A 21,508-nucleotide genomic window follows, 5' to 3' on the forward strand; every position below is an offset into this window, starting at 1 on the left:
GATCATAGATACGTCCATGAGTTAAGACCATGGTTAAGACATGATATGATGATTCACACTCATGTACAGGTGGCGGTATGCACCTTTAAAGTTGTTTGCAATACGCCAAACATCGAGAGAAGAAGAAGAAGAAGAAGAAGAAGAAGAACACGAAGAAGACATTTTAGAAACCAGATCACATTGTTTGATCTAAAAATGGTGCGCTTCAAAAAAGGCAAGACAAAGAAAGCTTTAGACCTGTGGCAACAAGCAGGAGGTAGAGATTTCATCACCAGGTCTTTAATTTCTCATGGTTTTAGTGAAGTTAATGTTACAACTGAGCAGTGGTCCTCAGTTACACTTACAGTGTTTAAAGGTAATAAGAAAGAGCATCTTAAGTGGTTGAGGGTCATCTGGGGTGAAGACCGACGTGGAGTCCGGACTGAGGTGCTTCAAGCAGGTACTGTTAAAAAATAATTTTGATGAGCCCCAGAGCAGAGTCCCGCCTCGGATACCCGGCGGATAACCCGCAAAATAGTTGTGTAACGGGCAGACCCGGCGGCAGACATACGTCTCTGGGCGGGCATTTGATTTGCCAGGGCGGGCCACCCCGAAACTTACATTTCCCGGGAAATCTGAATTGTCAACGGGGGTGGGGACTTGGGCAAGCACGCAGGCAAACTTGAGGAGCGTACACAGGGTGGAGTGAGGTTGAGCGATAAAGAGAAAGGGGGAGAGAGAGAGAGAGAGAGAGATTGAGCGAGGGGCAGATAGCGTGTGCAGCGGTCTGTTTGCGCACAGAACCGGAGTTTGTGAGAGAGCCGGCTTGAGAGTCAATTTCTCTGAGTTGCCATATTCCTTTCATGAACCACTTCCTGATATCCATTGTTGCAGATAAATATAAATGATAATAGACAAACTAACCTAGCAAGAGTATACTGTCAGGCTGCTGTGCCGCATCTCACTCAAACACCCACATGACTCAACCCAGCGAAAAACCAGTCTCGCGCGCAGCCTTTCATTCAGAATTTCATTGAGAATTTCATAGCAAAATAAAAAAATGATATTAAACTAATCTTTCAACATAGTTTAAAACAAAAATAAATATTAGGACAGAGCCCTACAAATAACAACCATAAACATAATAATAAAACAATTACAATGTTGTATTCAGCCCTGATTAACTGCGGGCCCAAATCCTGGATGGGCGGGCCCAAATCCTGGATGGGCGGGCCCGGCCCCATGGGGCTCGCCCATGACGCCGGGTCTGGTAACGGGCAAAACATACACGTAGGCCCATATCCAGGGGTGCACATAACTGGTACGCAGGTACGCATGCGCGGAAACAATCTGAATTGCGTACCGTCACTTGTGTCACAAAGTGCATTTGCGTACCGTGGTACTTGTGAAGCTTTTCCAGAAGGCGGTTCGATCACCGGACGACAGAGTCGGTCTCCGTGTGCACAGACGGGGCTAATGTTAACGTCGGTCTGTACAACGGAATTGTGCCAAAAACTACGCCAACCGGCTGCGGAGGGAGACTCACTGGAGAACTGCGCTAAAACAGCTGATCACAACGTTCACGCTCTGTGGTCACGAAGTACTCCACTAGCCCCCCCAAAAATTCACAACGGGTCGGGTCGTGGGTCTTATATCAACAGGTCGGGTCCAGATTTGACTTGAAGATAATTGCGTGTAACGGGTCGGTTCGCAGTTGCTACTGAGCTGCGAGGGTTCGGGTGGTTGCAGATTTGCAAAACTGGACCCATGCAGGACTCTGCCCCAGAGGCTTTTAAGTTGAAGCTTAACCCTTGTGAATCCCTTTTTAAAAACATTACTCTGAAAACACTAACGACAAAAATGTCTGCATCTAAAAATACTGTAATAAAGATATTATAGGCTATGTTAATAATGTTGTTCCACTTTCAATTACTTACATTTTTTAACCCAATTCAGTGCTGATCATAATTATCAAATGTTCATTCACTTTTATTTTTTTCGCTAGGGATTTGAAAGTCACTATTTTGATTACACATTATTAAGAACATGTTTCCAAAACACTAACATCTTTACCAAATGCCGTGTCATATTCTTAACACAATCAGAATGCTCGCAAAATTAAACAGTAGCCTGGATAATACATTTCATTAGGGAGGCATAAGGGTTAATGTTCTTATTTAATTAAATACTACAGCCATCACAGTAGGATGTTAACATAATTTACTGTAATTGACCCAAGGATGGCAGATTGCTTAAAGTTGCATTGTAGTCTTGCAATAAGAGATACAGTAGTTAAATGAGATTTTTTACTTTTGTAATGTTTGTATTTAGGAAAATATGTCAGTGAAAGAGGGAGAGATGGACAGCACAGTATCAAGAAACAGTCTTACAGCGCACCTACGGGTGAGGAAGACGAGGACACAAGTCAGGATGAAAGGGAAATAAGTAACGCACAGCTACAGTCTGAGATAGACACAGAAGAGTCAGACCAACAAAGTACAGAGACAGACACCAAAACGACAACAACAATGAACAGAAAGGGACAAACAGGCAAGGACAAGAAAGGGCCAGAAAAGGATAAAAAAAGAAAAAGAAACAAACGAAAAACAGGGACAGAGCCTGTGGGGAAAGATGAAGATAAGAACAATGAAGAAAAACAGTCTTACAGCGCACCTACAGGTGAGAAAGACAAGGACACAAGTCAGGATGACAGGGAAATAAGTAACGCACAGCCACAGTCTGAGATAGACACAGAAGAGTCAGACCAACAAAGTACAGAGACAGCCGCCAAAATGACAACAAAAATGAACAGAAAGTGCAAAGCAGGGCCAAAAAAGTTCAAAATTGCCATGACAAGAAAACAATGGAACAAAATTAAACCTAAACATTGCAAAAAAAAACTCCGTCCCCCCTGGACTGATACATTTTATCAGGAATTTTTGAAAATAATCCATGCTGCACACTTGCTTTCAAATACCAGCATGTTAAGACAAATGATAGCCGTAAAAAGAATTCGCCATTTTTCTGTGCCTCTGCAAAATGCACATTTAATGGATGCAACGCTGTCTACAGTTTCTCAAAAAAGAACAGGCCAAAATCAACGGATAAAAAAATATTTTTTTAAAGTCATGCGCATTGGTGAAGTTATACACCATAAAAATCAAAGGCGATTTAGACCAGCAAAATACACGAGAAGAGGAACAATTTCCAAAGCCTTAACCAGTGGTGTCAGCAATTATTATTACACTATGTTGAGACAGACACCAGTAGAGGAAATAATGGCTGGTAACATAAGCAGAAGCCTCACCAAAGACGTATTAAAGAAAATATCCTCTGAAGTGAAGAAAAGTGCAAGGCTCCACGATGACATGATGCTTGAACTCATGTTGACTCAAAAATAATCAAAGAGAGCAGCAGTCATGCATCATCAAAAGGCTATCTTCAGCACCTACAAATTGATCCGTTTGCTGTGCATTTATACACAGATGCTGGAATAAAGATATTGACTGAGCACTTGAAAAAGCCAACACCTACGGCCCTCTACCTTGATGCCACAGGCAGCGTGATACAGAAAATTCCTGATCAAAATAAGCGGGTCTTGTATTATGCTTTGGTTTTGCCCGGAATGGGTAAGGATAAGCCTCCCTTGCCTGTCACAGAACTGATCACCAATAGCCATTCCATTCCATCTATTTCCCATTGGCTCATGGAATTTAAGAGAAAGTTGTCTTACACAACAAAAAGAAAGATAGCACAGGTTCAGTGTGAGAAAAAGTTTTTAGAGAGTACTTGTCCATGGACAAGTGAGTTTGGCAATTTACTTGTCCGAATACATTTTTCACTTGTCCAGAATGGAAAATATGGCAACACACATGCTGCAACCTGCCTGTGAGACAGAGTCCAACCACACATGTCCAACACTATAGGCCTAATAATAATAATACATTATTTTCATAGCCTATAGGCGTACGCTTTTCTACAACTTAAAGAAGCTTGCACGCTTACACATGTCCTGCAATACACATGTTTGTACACTGTTTGTAAAAGTAAATAAATAGTATGTTCATTTCAATAATGTACTTTCTATACCCTGCTTCATAAACAATACTGACATCCCTGTGCTCCTCCGAGTCTGGGGGTCCGGGGATGTGAGGAAAACGCGAGGACACAGACAGGGAGGCTGTTTCACTTCATAAAGGAAATGGCGGTCAATATTAACAACACAGGAGCTAAAACGCTTAATAATCTTCATTACGTGTTAAAGAAAGAACATAAGAAAGTTTGACAAAGATGAGGCTGTTAAACGGGCAGCGGATCCGCTGTGTGTAGAAAGAGAGAAAGAGAGAGAGAGACGCTGAGCTGCAGCGATCAGCTGATCCGGAGCATAGAGAGAGAGAGAGAGCTGCGGTCCGCGGGGTTCGGCCTCGCGTCCTGTCCTCACAACTCTTATTAATCCCGGGACCTGACAATTGTTATTTGTTCCTACTCGGAACCGAGTTTTGCTTCCCAACCCTGCCACTGTGCTACACGTCCCGCCACGCCATGCCCCTGTCTCAGTACAGAAAGCGGCGAGATGCATTTCCTTAGGAATTGACAAGCAGAACCGAAACTAACATTTCTAAACGAACAATGTCGGACACGGACAATTTGCGAATGAGTTCTGCCTTTTGTAAACTTAATTTGTCAATAATTTGTCAATAAATGAGGACGAAAAACGTCACTTGTCCACCGGACAAGTCAATTACAAGATCTACTTGTCCGTTATTGTAAATAACACGTCCCGGACGGTGGGACGTGTGCTTTTTCGCACACTGAGGTTGAGACAGATTATAGTTGGGCTCTGATAAACAGTGTGCTTCTGTCTTTTAACAGGGAAAATATGTCAGTGTACCTTGACAGAGCATTTGAGATAGTGTCTGGACAAACTGAACTGATTCCTAACTTCACTGTGCTGCATCTGTGCTCTGCTCATATCATGAAGGCTGTGTCACAAGCATTTGGAAAAAAAACTGTAGACAGAGGCACACAGGAATATGCAACATTCTGTTTCGCGTACATCCTGAACTGCACAAGTATGCAGGAAGCCTTTGATGTTTTTTATCATATGTGTATGCTTTTTGATGCAGAGGAGTACACTAATTTGGTGAAACAGAGCAAAATGTACCTCGACAAGTGCATTTTGCAAACTCGGGACGTGAAACTGAAGGAAAGTGGACATGTAATGGGAGAGGAGGAAAGCAAAATGGAAAAAAATGCTCATAACATTATTGGAAAGTCCCCTTTTACACAAGCTTTTCAAATCAGACGGGACCAAGCAGAGTGTGACATTCTCTCTGACGATGCTGTTCATGTAAAAAACCACTACCTCTGTCCTGGTGCCATTGATGCACTGTTAAAAAACTACATGGGGATCTTCCCATTGTGGAGTGGTTTGTTGCTTGGGGATCTGTCGCGACATAGAAAAGGTACCTCTAAAAAAGATGGAAGTCATAAAACCAGGGATACCAACTGCCATGTTGAGCTCTGGTTTGGGTTGGTCAAACACTCCATCCTTTTAAAAAAAAAGTACCTGAGACCAGCTGAGTTTGTCTCCAAAATGTATGCCTCAATACAAGGAAGATATATAGAGCACATTGAGCAACACAATCTGCCAATGCATATTCTGGACAAAAACTTTGGACATCCTAGCAGGCCAGATGATGACCACGAGGAACAGTGGAACAAGCGGGAAAGTTCTGCTGGTCACACCAAGCCCAAGTCCAAGTACTTCAATCCACCAAAAACACTACCCAACCCCAAGAGCCCACCTGCCACAAAGGTGAAGAAAAGAAAAGTGGACCAACAGGAAAAATATGCACAGGGAAATGTGAGTTTCTCTAAGACTTACTATGTTCAGAGTGTGTAAATTGTTCTCCAGCATTTTAATTGTAACAATGGAATAAGTAAATATTGTCAGAAAGTAAAGCATGGACTAAATTGGTGAGTGAGGTGAAGGACAAAGGACATGAAGTATTATAACCCAATATGATTAGGTGCATGTTGTAGGGGGAGAATATGAAGATGAAAAATGTAAATACAGCATACAAACTTATAACAGAAACTAGATTTCTAAATCAGACTTTAAACTGCAATTACAGTTTCTGTTCCTGAGCAGCCTGTTTAATGTCATTTAGTGAAAACTCTAAAAGGGACTGAGGTTAAATGCATACACATGGACAGTTTAATTATATTTTGTGTATGTAGCTTTGATGGTGCATATACAAAAACAAGGCCTCCACCCAAACATTCAAGATTTTTAACCCTCTGGTATCATTCAAATGCACTACCCTAATTAGTCATTCGGGACAAAAATGTCCAGAGTGATACCGGAGGGTTAAAAGATTCCTCAAGTGTCCATATTAAACAGAATGCATCTATTTCCCCTCAATCTTGACTTAGTTGACCTGGCTGTGGAAAAAAAAGGACACCGAGGTGGTCGTGGCAGTGCTCCCCTCACAGATGAAAGGACGCATCTTACTTATCCGCCACTGTGAGCTATGCTCACTTCGACCCCACCAGTGGTTGACAGGGGAGGTACGTTACTACATGTTTCAAGTGTCTGAAGTTTCACTCTACACTGTGTCATTTTCTTTATCTAGCATTTAACGATTTCTGCCCAAAAAGTACCTTAAAAAAAGCTCTAGATACTTTTGTCAGTCACAAGATTCTCAAAGTTGCAGGGAATGAAAGTTCAGTATAACTGGGAATATGCATTAATTGGCAAATTGTTATGATTTTTTTTGCCAGGTAATTGAAGGCGTGTTTCATGTTGCTGCCGACAAATTCGGCGTTGTGAACAAAATGTACTTGCTAAATCACTACACAGCAGGTGTCCTTTTGTTCGGGGACAGAACTCAGCTAACATCTCACAGTTTACCAAAGGTAATGTGTGTGGTCTGTGTATGTTTATGTGTGTGGTGTGTTGTGTTTGTGCATGGTGATACTTTAGGGGGAAGTAGGTGTGGATTTGATTTGTGGGCTCACACTCACCCATTAGGTACATGGAGTGAAGCATTGGCTGAGATCTTAAATAGGAAATTAACTGAGATTATTTTACTATATCCTCTCTGAAACTATAGTCATTAGTTAAATCACCTGATAAATCTACTTACTTTTGAATTTCCATACCAACACTTGTTTTAAGCACGACAAATGAATGGCACAAGAACAAAATTGTCAGACTAATGTTGTTGTTATTTTTACCTTAGCCTTCAAGTTTGTTTTAATCCTTTATTTGATGGCATTATAGGTCAAATTTGACAACTATGAAGCTGTCCTGTCCTTTGTACTTGTCAACAACAACCACTGGAAGTTGCTGGTTTGTAATTATTTTTGTTATTGTATTATTTCTGTTAAAGCACAAGACTTACATGGTGAAACCAAAAATCTTTTTTGATGAAAAGTGCTTTTACTTTTTCACAGTACATTCATGCCAAAACCAGCACCGTATTCCTGGTGGATCCAGCTCAAAGCATCGAAGAGCTTGATGACTCCGAACATGCTGCCAAAAGAATACAGTAAATCAAAATTCAATAGATATTTGAAAATTCAAGGAAAAACTATATTTAAACGTAAAAAATGTGTCACATTTAGTTACATTCATACTCACAGACAGCATTGAAAGCATTTTAAACAGTCTGATACAGTCTTTGTTCAGACAGTGATATCTATAGCTGACCTGTGGCTGCCCCTTATACAAATAAATGGTCATATGGTGAATACAAACAGTATGAATTTCTGTTACATTATCTTTAGGAGCCACATAATTAGAAATGTAAAGTGTGTTGACATTATCCTTTCTCAGGGAGTACTTCAGGATGAGGAGGACACGCCACAGCATAACAGACTGGGTGGATGTTAAGTGGAAGGGAGGCGTTATGGGTCACCCACTTCAAAAGGATGGATGTAGCTGTGGTGTCGTTGTTGTGAAGGTGAGCTGAAGAGATTCTGTTTTCATCCAGTTAACAAGCAGAGTTTTTAATGTGAAAGACAGTTTAATGCAAGGACGGATTTAAAAAAGCTGTCAAAAGTAGTGGTTGACCGATAAAGGTTTTTTAAAGGCCGATGCTGATCCCCATAATATTTAGCAGGCAGGTTGGCCAATGGACAATATATAGTATAATGCCGATATCATGTTGTTGTTTATTGTATTTTTCACAACTGACAACAATTGGATTATGACACAACATTGTTGAACTTAAATTAGTATTCACTTGAACACAGAAAGTTTAATTGACAAAACTTTGCTTCTGAATATCTCAAAATTCCAATAATAGGACCGGTCTATATCAATAATCAAAGGTTTTGGGAGGCATTCTAGTCAAGGGTGGATGTTTTCTATAATGTGTCTCATGTTTTTGTCTGTATCTGTATTACTATACAATAAAGAAGAAAAACCCTCCATAACATAAGTGTTGTTTGTTTAGATGGCAAAGGCAGTCATGGAATCCTTCCCTCTGATCCCGAATGTGAATTTCGAGTGTTCAAAGAAATACATGACACAGGAGAGGAGAGAACTGGCTCTCGAAATCCTTGAGGCACCAGGTCAGGGCCGGCCCAACCCATTAAGCGACATAAGCGGCCGCTTAGGGCCCCGCAGCCACTGAGGGGCCCCCTAGCAAAAAAAAAAATTAAATTTTTTTTTTTTTTTTTTTTTTATCTCAGTACACCGTTGCTCTACTCTAAAGTCGCTTCTAAAACGCGATCTGATCTAGCTGTGTATATTTTGTTATTTTTGATTGTTATATTCAATCCAGTGTTCGAATGCTTGGCTCCCCCGAAGAGGGAGGGAGCTCCCCTGAAGGCCGACTTTGAGATAAATAGGGGGAGCTGCATATTTGTGTCACACAGATTAGAAATGTTGAGTTTCTGTAAATAAAAGTTCTTGAAATAAATAATAGTCATTGTTCATTACAGTTTCTGAATATTTGTTTTATATTTGTGAATATTTCTGGGTGTTGCCATCTGTACGTGGCGGCGCTGCATTCTTTACGCTACTTACGTTGCTATGGTTACGGCGGCGATGCCGGCGGCGTATTTGAAATGTTCATAAAAAATATGGCGAAACGAAATCAGCCAAGCCTCGCAGCTTTTGGATTCACAAGCAAAGAAGCGAAGGATTCTAAAAATGACAACGTGAACGGAACAACTTTTAGCTAGCCGGCTGTAAGCGGCGTTAGGGTCGCGTTTGACAGCTCCACACCGAGGGAGAGGCTTGCCGATGCGGAGCCTGAAGAGGCTTCAACAACGGCCACAGCCGCCGGCGCCACCTGCACTAGCAAACCTGACGATGCCCATGACCTGCCTTTTAACTGGACACAGAAAAGATGGAGTGAGTGGAATGAAAGCTATCCATGGCTTTTCATTCCACTCACTCGTATATTGATCTCTCTGCCGCTCGCAGAAAAATCCACCGGAGTGCACCTTTCACAAGAAAGGATTCAGGGAAAAGTCAGCAGTGATTAAAAGAATAACCTGCGGAAAAAGATTTATAATCACCATAAGGGCCAGGCAAACGAAAAAGCGATCGAGATTTCGGAGAGGAGAAAAAAAGATGTCCTACCAAACAAGCTATTGGCGATCAATGTTGACCTAATGCAGGAAACATATAGATCTTTCAGGTCTGCCTATATGATTAGCAATAAAATAAATAAATAGGGCTCCCCCGAAAGCAAATGGGTAATTCGAACACTGATTCAATCTCATTAGCTACAGGCATTTTAAGCTTGTAAAGGGAGGATGACAGCTCTCACTCGCCACTCTGCTGTTCCGCAGCGCCGCTTCCCCTCCCTCCGCTGAAATTATGAATGTAAGGTGTATAGTAATCATAGATAACACGGCAGGGTCCGTTACAGTTTGTTTTCATCTGATTTCAAATAAACAAAGTATTGGCTTTCAGAATATTAAACTTGTTTCGGCAAATTCAGATGATAAATACAACTTTGAAGCTTGTAACGGCATAATTAAAAGCGGAGAACGGAGTAACTTGACGTCACAGCAGGCATAACAACAGCCGGTGTTTCTCGAGTGTTTTCCCACAATACACACAAATGCAAAAATACACAAACACACACACACACACACACACACACACACACACACACACACACACACACACACACACACACACTCGCGGGCTTCCCCCAGACCAGTAATCCAAACGAAAATATCTTCCCTCCGTACTATTTTGATAATTTGCTCCGCTAATAATCAATCAGATCGATCCAGAGAAGAGGAAACTTTGAAGGCCTTTTTCTCAAAATGATGACTCTGTAACAGTCATTATATAATGTGACATATTTTGCTTAATATTTGGAGTACAAAAACAATCGTCGTGGCGTAGGTGTTACTCTCATCTATCTCAGATAGAAGATATGATTGGAGACGACCAGCCAATCAGAATTGACCTTCTCGAGTTCTCCGATTGGTTGGTTTTGTGGCACATTTGTAACGCTGTGACAACTTGAGCGAGCAGGCAGGCAAAGCTGAGCGCTCAACTGTGGTGCCTTCAGTTTGCATGATGTCTGGCAAAAAAAGGACATACGCCTCTGGTGATCAAAAACGAAAAAATAGAAAACTTAATGAAGAAAAAAGGCAAGACAATAAAGGTATGTAACTTCATATTATGGCTCTGTCTCCTGTCCTGTGTCCCACTAACAATAGTTGGATAACTTGGATTTGGGAGTATTCTAACTTACTTACTACTACTACTTACTTTCTAGCTAATGTTACAGCTAGCTAACTAGCCAAGTTATCATTATTATCTCAGCCTTTCTGTAGAATAATGCGATGCTATTAACGTTACTGATTAATTTACTTTAGAAAAATTTAGCTCAGGCAGCAAGTCACACTCGTAGCTAATGTTAGCTAGGTATATGTGCTTGTTTCATATTTTGACCAAGTAAACCAATTTCCCCTGGGATTAATAAAGTACTATCTATCTATCTATCTATCTATCTATCTATCTATCTATCTATCTATCGAACTATCCAAACATCATTGTGTGGGTTCTAAGTTCATGTAAATGCAAGTATTCATTGGCTGAATATTGAATTAGCTATATAAAGCTAGTATGTTCCATTTGATGTTCCATTTCAAGTCTGTTTCCATAAAGCTTAACTCTGTAACATACTCTCCTCAGGAGCACTTCTGAAGTACTTTGGAAGCCCACAGCAGGTGCCAGCACACACCACAACGTCCACTGAGGACACTGTTGGTGAGTTCAAATGGGCCCAAAGTGAGAGCTTTCTGAATTTGGAATATTAAGTCATTACATTACGAATCATATATTTCTTTATTCCATAGCAGGTCAATCAACCTCCACCGCTGCTGTTGGTGAATGTGAAACCACAAGGTCAGCTGTTGGCACCAGTGACTCCGATGTCATCCAAGAAACCGCCTCAGACAATGCTGGTAAATGATGTGTTAAGTGTATAGATTAAGCCCATAGAGCTAGCTACAATTGCCATTTGTCGAAGTTCTATTGAGCAAGCTCGCTGTTCATTGCTTATAATAAATATCTGTCATGCATGGGGCAGGAGTTTGATGATACCTGTTTTTAAGGACTGATTCTGGATCAGCACTTTGGAGCTATCTCAATAGCAGCGCCATAGTGGTGAAAAGACAGCTGATCTAGAGACAGTCCTATAGTCATATATTAAACAATGATATACTTCTTTATTCCATAGCAGTTCCATCAACTTCCATCACTGAAGAAACCACCTCTGACAATGCTGGTAAGTTTAGGCCTACATCAAAGAGACCTTAACTTTGTTTGTCAAGAAAAGCAAAGCACTATATGTCCAATCAATCATGGTATTATTATTATTATTATTATTATTATTATTATTATTATTATTATGAATATTATTATTACTATTGTGTTCAATCATTCAACTGTGTTGTTCATTGCCAGGAACATCAACTTGTAAACATGTCAAGTAACAAAAACTTATTTTTTAAAATTAATTTCCCTATAGGTATTTCTGTACCCATTGAAGTTGAGAGCAGTACCATTACGCCTACTACACCTACCTCTGTAACTTCTACTCCTTTTCTCTCTGGTTCACCAATGGATCCAACTGGGTGGCCATCAGTACTTAACGATCACGTACGTACAGATCTGGTGATTAGGGGGCCAGTACAGGTGGACAGAGATTTTGTATTCCCGAAAACACCAAACAACAGAAGCTTTCATTATCATTACATGTTTAGAACACTTGTAAATGGTGAGAAAGTTAAGCGAAGCTGGTTAATATACTCCAAGAACAATGATTCAGTCTACTGCTTTTGCTGCAAGTTGTTTTCCAAGAAATCATTAAAGCTCATAACAGAGGGACAACAGGACTGGGTGAATATTGGCGCATTACTGAAGCTACACGACAACAGCCCAGATCATGTGAAAAGTGTGTTGACTTGGAAGGAACTAGAGCTCCGTCTTAGAAAAGGGAAGACAATAGACAAAACAGAGTTGTACCTCCTGGAGGCAGAGAAGAAGAGGTGGAGAGAGGTGCTCATTCGGTTGGTTTCCATCATCCAATCTCTAGCAGAGACCTGGGACTTAGAGGGACTGTTGACACCCTGCATAACCACAACAACGGGAATTTCCTCAAAGAAGTTGAGCTAATTGCCAAGTTTGACTCTGTTCTGAAAGAACACATCAGACGCATTGACAGTGGAGGAAATTACACTACATACTTGGGTAAAACAATCCAAAATGAACTCATGTCCTGTATCAGTGACACAATACTTGCAGCAATGGTGGCTGAAATCAAAGAGTCCAAGTATTTTGCCATCATTTTGGATTGCACCCCAGACGTCAGCCACCAGGAGCAGATAACTGTTGTGATTCGAACAGTGAGTGTGAAGAAAAGGACTGAGATCAGGGAGCACTTTCTGGGGTTCATCATAGCCCCTGCATCCACAGGGCTTGGTTTGTCTACACTCATTTTGAACAGGCTGGAGGAGCTGAAGATCCCCTTTGAGGACTGCAGAGGACAATCCTATGACAATGGTGCAAACATGAAGGGCAGAAATAAAGGGGTGCAGGCCAGGCTGTTGGAGAAGAATCCTCGAGCTCTGTATGTTCCTTGTGCAGCCCACACACTGAATTTGATGGTGGCGGATTCAGCCAAAGGATCAATAGATGCTACTTGCTTCTTTGGTAATGTTCAGAAGCTGTACACCTTGTTTTCAGGTTCTCCCCAGAGGTGGACCATCCTAAAAAAACATGTGTACATCACTCTCAAGTCCTGGAGTGAGACGCGGTGGGAGAGCAGAGTGAATAGCATCGAGCCGTTGCGCTACCAAACGAATAAGGTCAGGGAGGCTTTGCTAGAGGTGAGGGAAAACGCAAATGATCTCATGGTCAGAATTGAGGCCCAATCCCTGGCAGAAGAAATTGGATCATTTAGATTCCAAATCTGCACTGTTGTCTGGTATGATATTCTGTCAAAGATCAATACAGTTAGCAAGCTCCTTCAGTCTGTCAACATGCAGCTGGATGTTGCGGTCAGTCTCTTAGACAAAACCAAAGCATTGCTGGTAACCTACAGGGCCACTGGGTTCACAGATGCTCAGGCCACAGCAAAAGAGCTCTGTGGAAATATGAATGTTGAGGCAGTGCTGAAAGAAAAGAGGCTGCGGAGCAAAAAGAGGCATTTTGCCTACGAGGCAGCTGACGAGGCAGTGGCTGATGCCATGACGAGACTGGAAACAGGATTCTTTAATGTTGTGGTGGACTGTGGCATCCAGTCTTTGGAGGACAGATTCAAGTCCCTGGGGGAAGTAAGAGACAAGTTTGGAGTGCTTCACAACTTCCATAATCTGGATGATGAGTCACTTACAGACCAATGTTCCCTGCTGGGAAAAACATTGACCTGTGGCGAAGAGGCAGACGTTGACTGGAGAGAGCTAGCCATGGAGATGCAAAGCCTTCCAGAGCTTCCCAAAGAAGATATGACCACATTGGAGATGCTCACCTTCTTAAATGAAAACGAGCTGTGTGAGATCTATCCAAATCTTTGGATAGCGCTGAGAATAGCCTGTACCCTTCCAGTGACAGTGGCGTCCGCAGAGAGATGCTTCTCGAAGCTCAAACTGATAAAAACATACTTGAGGTCCTCCATGGCCCAGGATCGCCTGAGTGGAATGGCAATAATCAGCATAAACCACCAGATTGGCAGCCAGATCTCCTATGATCAGGTCATCAATGACTTTGCCTCCAGGAAAGCAAGAAGAGAACAATTCTGACTGTACGTACGAGAGGAACATTTGTATTTGCATTTGTTTTTTTACATTTCATTTCATTGTTAAGCAGTTTGTTTTGCACATATTATTTAATCCTTTAAAGGTATTTTTGGATCTATTTATATATTCTATTTAGTGTTGAGTGTTTTTTATTAAAAATATCTATCTTTGAACAGTGATGGTCACTTTGTCAGTCTTTTTATTCTGTACTGTCAGTTCATCAGTGCTATCTGATATGACTACTTTATTCAAGTTTATGTTCATTTGTCAGAGTACTTTTGATCCCCTAAAATGGGGGATCAAATGTAATATTGGACAAATTAACATACACTTCAACAAAGTAGTCATATTTAATACTTGGTCACAGTATGCACTTTAACCTCATAGTCCTTGTTTCATTTCAAATCTAATGTGCTGGAGTACAGACTCAGAGCCACAACAACAAAACATATGTCACTGAGGACTGAGGAATTTCTATATTTCTGTTCACTGAGTTTATATAGTCATTAGTTATAGCCTAGGTAGTTATTTGTAGTCAATTTAAAGACTGTGCTGCTCTTCTCAGGTCCCACTTTAGTGTTTACATGCTTATTTGTACAATATGTGTGCTCATACTAACATCATAAGACAAAAGTTGGTTCCGTGTTGTGTGTAGTGAGAACGCGCTAGAGTGAAGGGGGCCCCCAAACAAAATCTTGCTTAGGGCCCCCAAAAGTCTAGGGCCAGCCCTGCACCAGGTAAATAAATATGAATATATGTATATGTATATATGGGTGTCTGTATGTATATATATATATATATATATATATATATATATATATATATATATATATATATATATATGTATTTATATAGAAGCTGACATACATGTATTGTTATCTTGTTTCAGTCTTTGATGAGCACACTTATTGTGCTATGTGTGCTGCCTTAAGGCCTCCAGGATCTGGATCTCCCATCACAGACTGGATGAGCTGTTGTGAAGAAAATGTGTAATTGTGATGTCTACATTTATTTATTTATTTAACAGGGACAGTGCACATTAATGAACATTTCTGTAAATATGCCAGAGTTAGCCAAGAGGCTATTTTTCATCTGTAGTCCCTGGACAGATTTTAAAAGTCAACCTAAAACACATTTAATTTTAAACAACTAAATACAATACATTTAAAAAATGCAACACTCACTACTGGAATACTTAAATCAAAAAATGTAAAAGACAGAACAATAAAACAAAAAAAATAAAACAAAACAATAGAGCATGTTAAAACACAGGGAGTGGGTTTTAAGGAGTAGATGATTGTGTCAGCTGATTCCTCACTAACACTTGAGTATTAAGACAACTGAATGGTAATCTAAGGTACAAATATATTATAAATACATTATTTATTTCACTTCAACAGGTTCAGTGTGATGACTGCTAACGATGGTACCATGCCCAGTGTCTGGCAATGGACAGCAGAGACCTTAAAAAGGCAGAGACAGGATATTGGAAATGTCCTTTGTGCAAGTAATACTTGAAATGTGCTCAATGATGACGATTAGTAAAACATGTGTCCTGTGTAGCCTTGTTTGTATTACTTTCTGATCATTAATCACTGGGTCACATGACAGGGAAGCTATAGAAAAAACCCTGAATTTGTAATAGAAATATTAATATTAAATAGAGGATGTAATATTATCCGATATAAAGAGCTGTTTCTATTGTGTACAGACTAGTATTCAATTAATAAAGTGATTTTGAGTCATTAGTTATTGAAGAAATAAGCTAATTTTCACATAAAATTATTAATATAAAAGTATTTAGTGGGTTAAAATGGAATAAAAAGAGGTGTGTCCTATTCAGCCAGTGTAGTTCTTTGACCCAACATTGATTTTGAGTGATTATGTCACGACCTGGAAGGTATTGAAGAAATAAGCTAATTTTTCCATCAAAATACTAATATAAAAATATTTAGACTATTAAAATGCAATAAAAAGAGGTGTGTCCTATGCAGCCAGTGTAGTTCTTTGACCCAGCACTGATTTTGAGTGAATCGGTCACATGACCTGGAAGGTATTGAAGAAATAAGCGAATTTTTCCATCAAAAAATGTATATAAATATATTTAGTGTTAAAATGCAATAAAAAGAGGTGTGTCCTATGCAGCCAGTGTAGTTCTTTGACCCAACATTGATTTTGAGTGATTAGGTCACATGACCTGGAAGGTATTGAAGAAATAAGGTAATTTTTCCATTAAAATATTAATATAAAATATTTAGAGTGTTAAAATGCAATAAAAAGAGGTGTGTCCTATGCAGCCAGTGTAGTTCTTTGACCCAGCACTGATTTTGAGTGAATCGGTCACATGACCTGGAAGGTATTGAAGAAATAAGCTCATTTTTCCATCAAAATATTAATAAAAAATATTTAGAGTGTTAAAATGCAATAAAAAGAGGTGTGTCCTATGCGGCCAGTGTAGTTATTTGACCCAACATTGATTTTGAGTGATTAGGTCACATGACCTGGAAGGTATTGAAGAAATAAGCTAATTTTTGCATCAAAGTATTAATATACAAATTATTTAAGTATTAAAATGCAATAAAAAGAGGTGTGTCCTATTCAGCCAGTGTAGTTCTTTGCCCCAGCATTGATTTTGAGTGAATCGGTCACATGACCTGGAAGGTATTGAAGAAATAAGCTCAATTTCGCATTCAAATATTAATATAAAAATATTTTAAGTATTAAAATGCAATAAAAAGAGGTGTGTCCTATTTAGCCAGTGTAGTTCTTTGACACAACATTGATTTTGAGTGGATCGGTCACATGACCTGGAAGGTATTGAAGAAATAAGCACATTTTTGCATCAAAGTATTAATATACAAATTATGCAAGTATTAAAATGCAATAAAAAGAGGTGTGTCCTATTCAGCCAGTGTAGTTCTTTGACACAACATTGATTTTGAGTGGATCGGTCACATGACCAGGAAGGTATTGAAGAAATAAGCTCATTTTTCCATCAAAATATTAATATAAAATATTTAGAGGGTTAAAATTGAATAAAAAGAGGTGTGTCCTATTCAGCCGGTGTAGTTCTTTGACCCAACATTGATTTTGAGTGAATCTGTCACATGACCTGGAAGGTATTGAAGAAATAAGCTCATTTTTGCATCAAAATATGAATATACAAATTATTTAAGTATTAAAATGCAATAAAAAGAGGTGTGTCCTATTCAGCCAGTGTAGTTATTTGACCCAACATTGATTTTGAGTGAATCGGTCCCATGACCAGGAAGGTATTGAAGAAATAAGCTAATTTTTCCATCAAAATATTAATATAAAATATTTAGAAGGTTAAAATGGAATAAAAAGAGGTGTGTCCTATTCAACCAGTGTCGTTCTTTGACCCAACATTGATTTTGAGTGAATCGGTCACATGACCTGGAAGGTATTGAAGAAATAAGCTAATTTTTGCATCAAAATATTAATATACAAATTATTTAAGTATTAAAATGCAATAAAAAGAGGTGTGTCCTATTCAGCCAGTGTAGTTCTTTGGCCAAGCATTGATTTTGAGTGATTAGGTCACATGACCTGGAAGGTATTGAAGAAATAAGCTCAATTTCGCATTCAAATATTAATATAAAAATATTTTAAGTATTAAAATGCAATAAAAAGAGGTGTGTCCTATTTAGCCAGTGTAGTTCTTTGACACAACATTGATTTTGAGTGGATCGGTCACATGATCAGGAAGGTATTGAAGAAATAAGCTCATTTTTCCATCAAAATATTAATATAAAATATTTAGAGGGTTAAAATGAAATAAAAAGAGGTGTGTCCTATTCAGCCGGTGTAGTTCTTTGACCCAACATTGATTTTGAGTGGATCGGTCACATGACCAGGAAGGTATTGAAGAAATAAGCTCATTTTTCCATCAAAATATTAATATAAAATATTTAGAGGGTTAAAATGGAATAAAAAGAGGTGTGTCCTATTCAGCCGGTGTAGTTCTTTGACCCAACATTGATTTTGAGTGAATCGGTCACATGACCTGGAAGGTATTGAAGAAATAAGCTCATTTTCGCATTAAAATATTAATATTAAAAATATTTTAAGTATTAAAATGCAATAAAAAGAGGTGTGTCTTATTTAGCCAATGTAGTTCTTTGACCCAACATTGATTTTGAGTGATTAGGTCACATGACCTGGAAGTTATTGAAGAAATAAGCAAATGTTTCCATCAAAACTATTAATAAAACGTATTTAAAGTATTAAAATGTGTATTCAATAACTGTATGCTCTGGAGTGAATTTGCTTCATATTCGCATCATGATCGAGAAGCTGTCGATTTATTAAAAATAACATTTTTCTTGTGTAATTGTAAAAGTCATTTGTTGATGGTCCCTAAATGAAGCCTCGTTTTGCAGAGAAGATCTCCCCGTTAAACTGACGCTGCTGGCGGGTCCGGGAAACTGACGCTGCTGACGGGTCCGGGAAACTGACGCTGCTGGCGGTTCCGCGAATGTCCGTCGAATATCCGTCGAATATCCAACCCTAAATCCAAATTCACCGCGGTAAACAATGACGGCTGACGTAAATCATGAGAATTTAAGCTGTTTAATATTTCTAAATCTGAGCAATATATGTTTTATTAGCTTATGAACTCCATTGTACATGTAATAAAAATAAATTGTATATGAAGTGAAGTTTATTAAGTGAGAAAAAAATGTGGAACATAAAAATACGTTTTTTTGCGGCACACTTGGACAGTGCTCACCGGTTGGGAACCACTGGCCTACTGTACGAATGAGAGTGCATGCTGTACAGTGCATGGACGTAGAACACAAGGTAGTGTGGTACACATGTGTCAACTCAGCTGCTGTTACATTGTCCGTTTGGCAATCCTCCTTTGGTTTTAACATAAATGAGTCCATTGACCGACATTTTTCCTTTAGAGCTAGGCTTTTATGATTTTCACAAGCAATGTGTCTCTTTAAATCGTACTCTCCTCCGTGTGCGATTGAGAAAGAACTCTGGCAAATGGTACAAAACCAGGGTTGCCAATTTTTTTCTAAATGACTGCTATCGTGTCAGTAGCCGGACCTTAGCATATATATAGGATATATATACAATATATACAAATACACAATATTGGACACAGACTATAAAGGGCACACAGTTTCATTCACTAATGAAAGTCAAACACATGTTTGTTTCCACTGTTTTATTGTGTGCGCGATAAGCAATTAATTGACTTATCGTACGATAAATAAAAATGAACTCGATAAATTGCCATTTACATGAGGATGTGACTAGCAGTTTGAAAGGATGTACTTGAATTATTATTATCATTATGTCAGTGGTCTAAAATGGTCATACAACGGTGCCGACAATATTATCGCAATAATTTGCGGGAAAATGTATCCAACAAGATTAATTATTGTCATAGGCCTATACATGAAACACACACACACAAACACATCTACAGACTTACTCCAAACTGCCAAATATATTAATTAACACACTCTCACTCTCATATACTCTTTGACTCTATTTTGGCCTAGTAGAACAATAAGCAGCAGACTTTTACTTTTTTATCATTTCTACTGGATCTTAGATCTGCGCATGCGCAATACGGGTCGGGGATTAACCAACCGGCTCCCACTGCTCTCATGCCTGGCGCCGTGGGAAGGCCAGGCCCTCCCATTTGACATTCCTGCCCTCCCCCAATTAACACATTTTTTATTATTTATAACATTTAAAAAACAATATATATTTTCCTCCTCCTCCTCCTCCTCCTCCTCGCAACTGCTCAAAGACCAACAGCCCCAGATGATCTTGGGGTTAATAAACCCAACCAGGTGAAACGGGATCGTTATCCAGTGAGATTGTTTTTAGGAAAGAAGCGCACTTTGGCCACTACATGGTACAACAACAAACCATGGCTTGAATATTCTTTAAAAGCAGACGCAGCCTTTTGCTTCCCCTGTAGACAGTTTAAGGTAAATACGTCTTCATCTGATGCGGCTTTTACTGTCAAAGGTTTTTGCGACTGGAAACACGCATTACAGACTGATAAAGGACTGATAAGGCATGCCGCATCAAAAGAACACATTTCATCTGAGAGTTGTGGAGAGAGAGACAGATACGCGAGGAAACAAATAAGGAAATTAGTACTTTGGTGAACACAGATCAGCTGGCACGGAACCGTTATTACGTGTCAGCTGTCGTTGATATTATAGCTTTTTTAGCTGTCGACCAACTCCCTCTCAGAGGTGACCACGATTCACTCCACAGCATGTCCGAGTCAGGCAGTGGGCTCTTCCTATCGCTGTTTGAGCATACGCTGCACAAAGATGCAGAGTTGGCCAAAATAATGTTCTAAGTTAGCTCGGCTGAGCGAAAGGATAAACCTGCAGTGCATAGGAAAAGCCTTAATATGAAGTAACATTAAGTGACCCAAAATGGTCACACACACAAGGCACTCAGGTTCGTGATACTGAGGGGCAGGAGACGTGGTTCCAATTGATCAAATGTTTTATTTCTGGCATTCAAATATCATTAAAAACACCATAAGATCATTATACACACTGGAAATAAAGGGGGGAACTCTTAATTCAGGAATGCTGAGGCTTACCAGTGGATGGAGGTGACGAGGGGTGAGAGGGATCCCAACAAAGTAAATTAAGGCACCCGTGATCACTACACACTCACACGAATGAACACAAATCAGGGGGGAGCACAGCACGACAGACAAAGGGGGAAGCCACCACCGGGGACACCAGCACCACACCTTTGGCTCTCAGCAACTAAGAGGGGCAAACAAGACACAATTACTGGGATAACAGTCAACACAAATTAATACACAGACCAACACATAAAATAAGTACAAGACAATAAAAAGTCAAGAATACTACGAAATACTGATTTCCAGTAACTGATATTAACTGAAATAAACAAAACAAATTTAAAGCAACAGGGTCGAAAACTAAACCAAACGAAAATCAACTTAACCGTCTACTTAATCATGAATTAAATAAACAAACAAAAATTAACTCAATTAAATAACTAATCATGAACAGAGATTAATCGAACAGTCCGCGATAACAATATAAAATATGGCCCTGTAATGAAGAGCAAAGGCACAGTGATACCAAGAGGCTGGTACAGACAATGTAGGCCAAGAGCAACACCCGCCAGGCAGTAGTGTAGCGGTGAAGCACAGTAGGGCAGGCAAAGCGGCTGTAGTGTGCAGACAGACACAGCC

General features: G+C 39.6%; 2 protein-coding genes across 2 annotated transcripts; both read left to right on the forward strand.

Moving 5' to 3' along the window:
• The first annotated feature begins 1,173 nt into the window (after positions 1 to 1,173).
• On the forward strand, positions 1,174 to 10,540 carry LOC307042400 (uncharacterized protein). Its single transcript, XM_079686262.1, has 7 exons — positions 1,174 to 5,845; positions 6,418 to 6,552; positions 6,766 to 6,900; positions 7,268 to 7,336; positions 7,441 to 7,535; positions 7,823 to 7,949; positions 8,445 to 10,540. The coding sequence occupies exons 1-7, from the start codon at positions 4,859 to 4,861 to the stop codon at positions 8,622 to 8,624; spliced, it is 1,728 nt and encodes a 575-aa protein (XP_079542388.1). The 5' UTR covers positions 1,174 to 4,858; the 3' UTR covers positions 8,625 to 10,540.
• Positions 10,541 to 11,289: 749 nt separating this feature from the next.
• Positions 11,290 to 14,438, forward strand: LOC307042401 (52 kDa repressor of the inhibitor of the protein kinase). Its single transcript, XM_079686263.1, has 3 exons — positions 11,290 to 11,430; positions 11,706 to 11,753; positions 11,997 to 14,438. Exon 3 carries the CDS (start codon positions 12,742 to 12,744, stop codon positions 14,266 to 14,268), a length of 1,527 nt encoding a protein of 508 aa, XP_079542389.1. The 5' UTR covers positions 11,290 to 11,430; positions 11,706 to 11,753; positions 11,997 to 12,741; the 3' UTR covers positions 14,269 to 14,438.
• The last annotated feature ends 7,070 nt before the right edge of the window (positions 14,439 to 21,508 follow it).

The sequence above is a fragment of the Notothenia rossii genome (assembly GCF_949606895.1).
Source record: "Notothenia rossii genome assembly, chromosome: 6".
NCBI classification, from domain to species: Eukaryota; Metazoa; Chordata; class Actinopteri; order Perciformes; family Nototheniidae; genus Notothenia; species Notothenia rossii.

What these genes read in the sequence shown, in the direction of transcription:
- LOC307042400 (XM_079686262.1), top strand. Translation starts at nt 4,859, where the DNA reads ATGTCAGTGTACCTTGACAGAGCATTTGAGATAGTGTCTGGACAAACT. An exon ending in CATCTCACAGTTTACCAAAG is followed by an intron (nt 6,901 to 7,267) that starts GTAATGTGTGTG and finishes ATGGCATTATAG; the next exon opens with GTCAAATTTGACAACTATGA. An exon ending in CATGCTGCCAAAAGAATACA is followed by an intron (nt 7,536 to 7,822) that starts GTAAATCAAAAT and finishes ATCCTTTCTCAG; the next exon opens with GGAGTACTTCAGGATGAGGA.
- LOC307042401 (XM_079686263.1), top strand. Translation starts at nt 12,742, where the DNA reads ATGTCCTGTATCAGTGACACAATACTTGCAGCAATGGTGGCTGAAATC.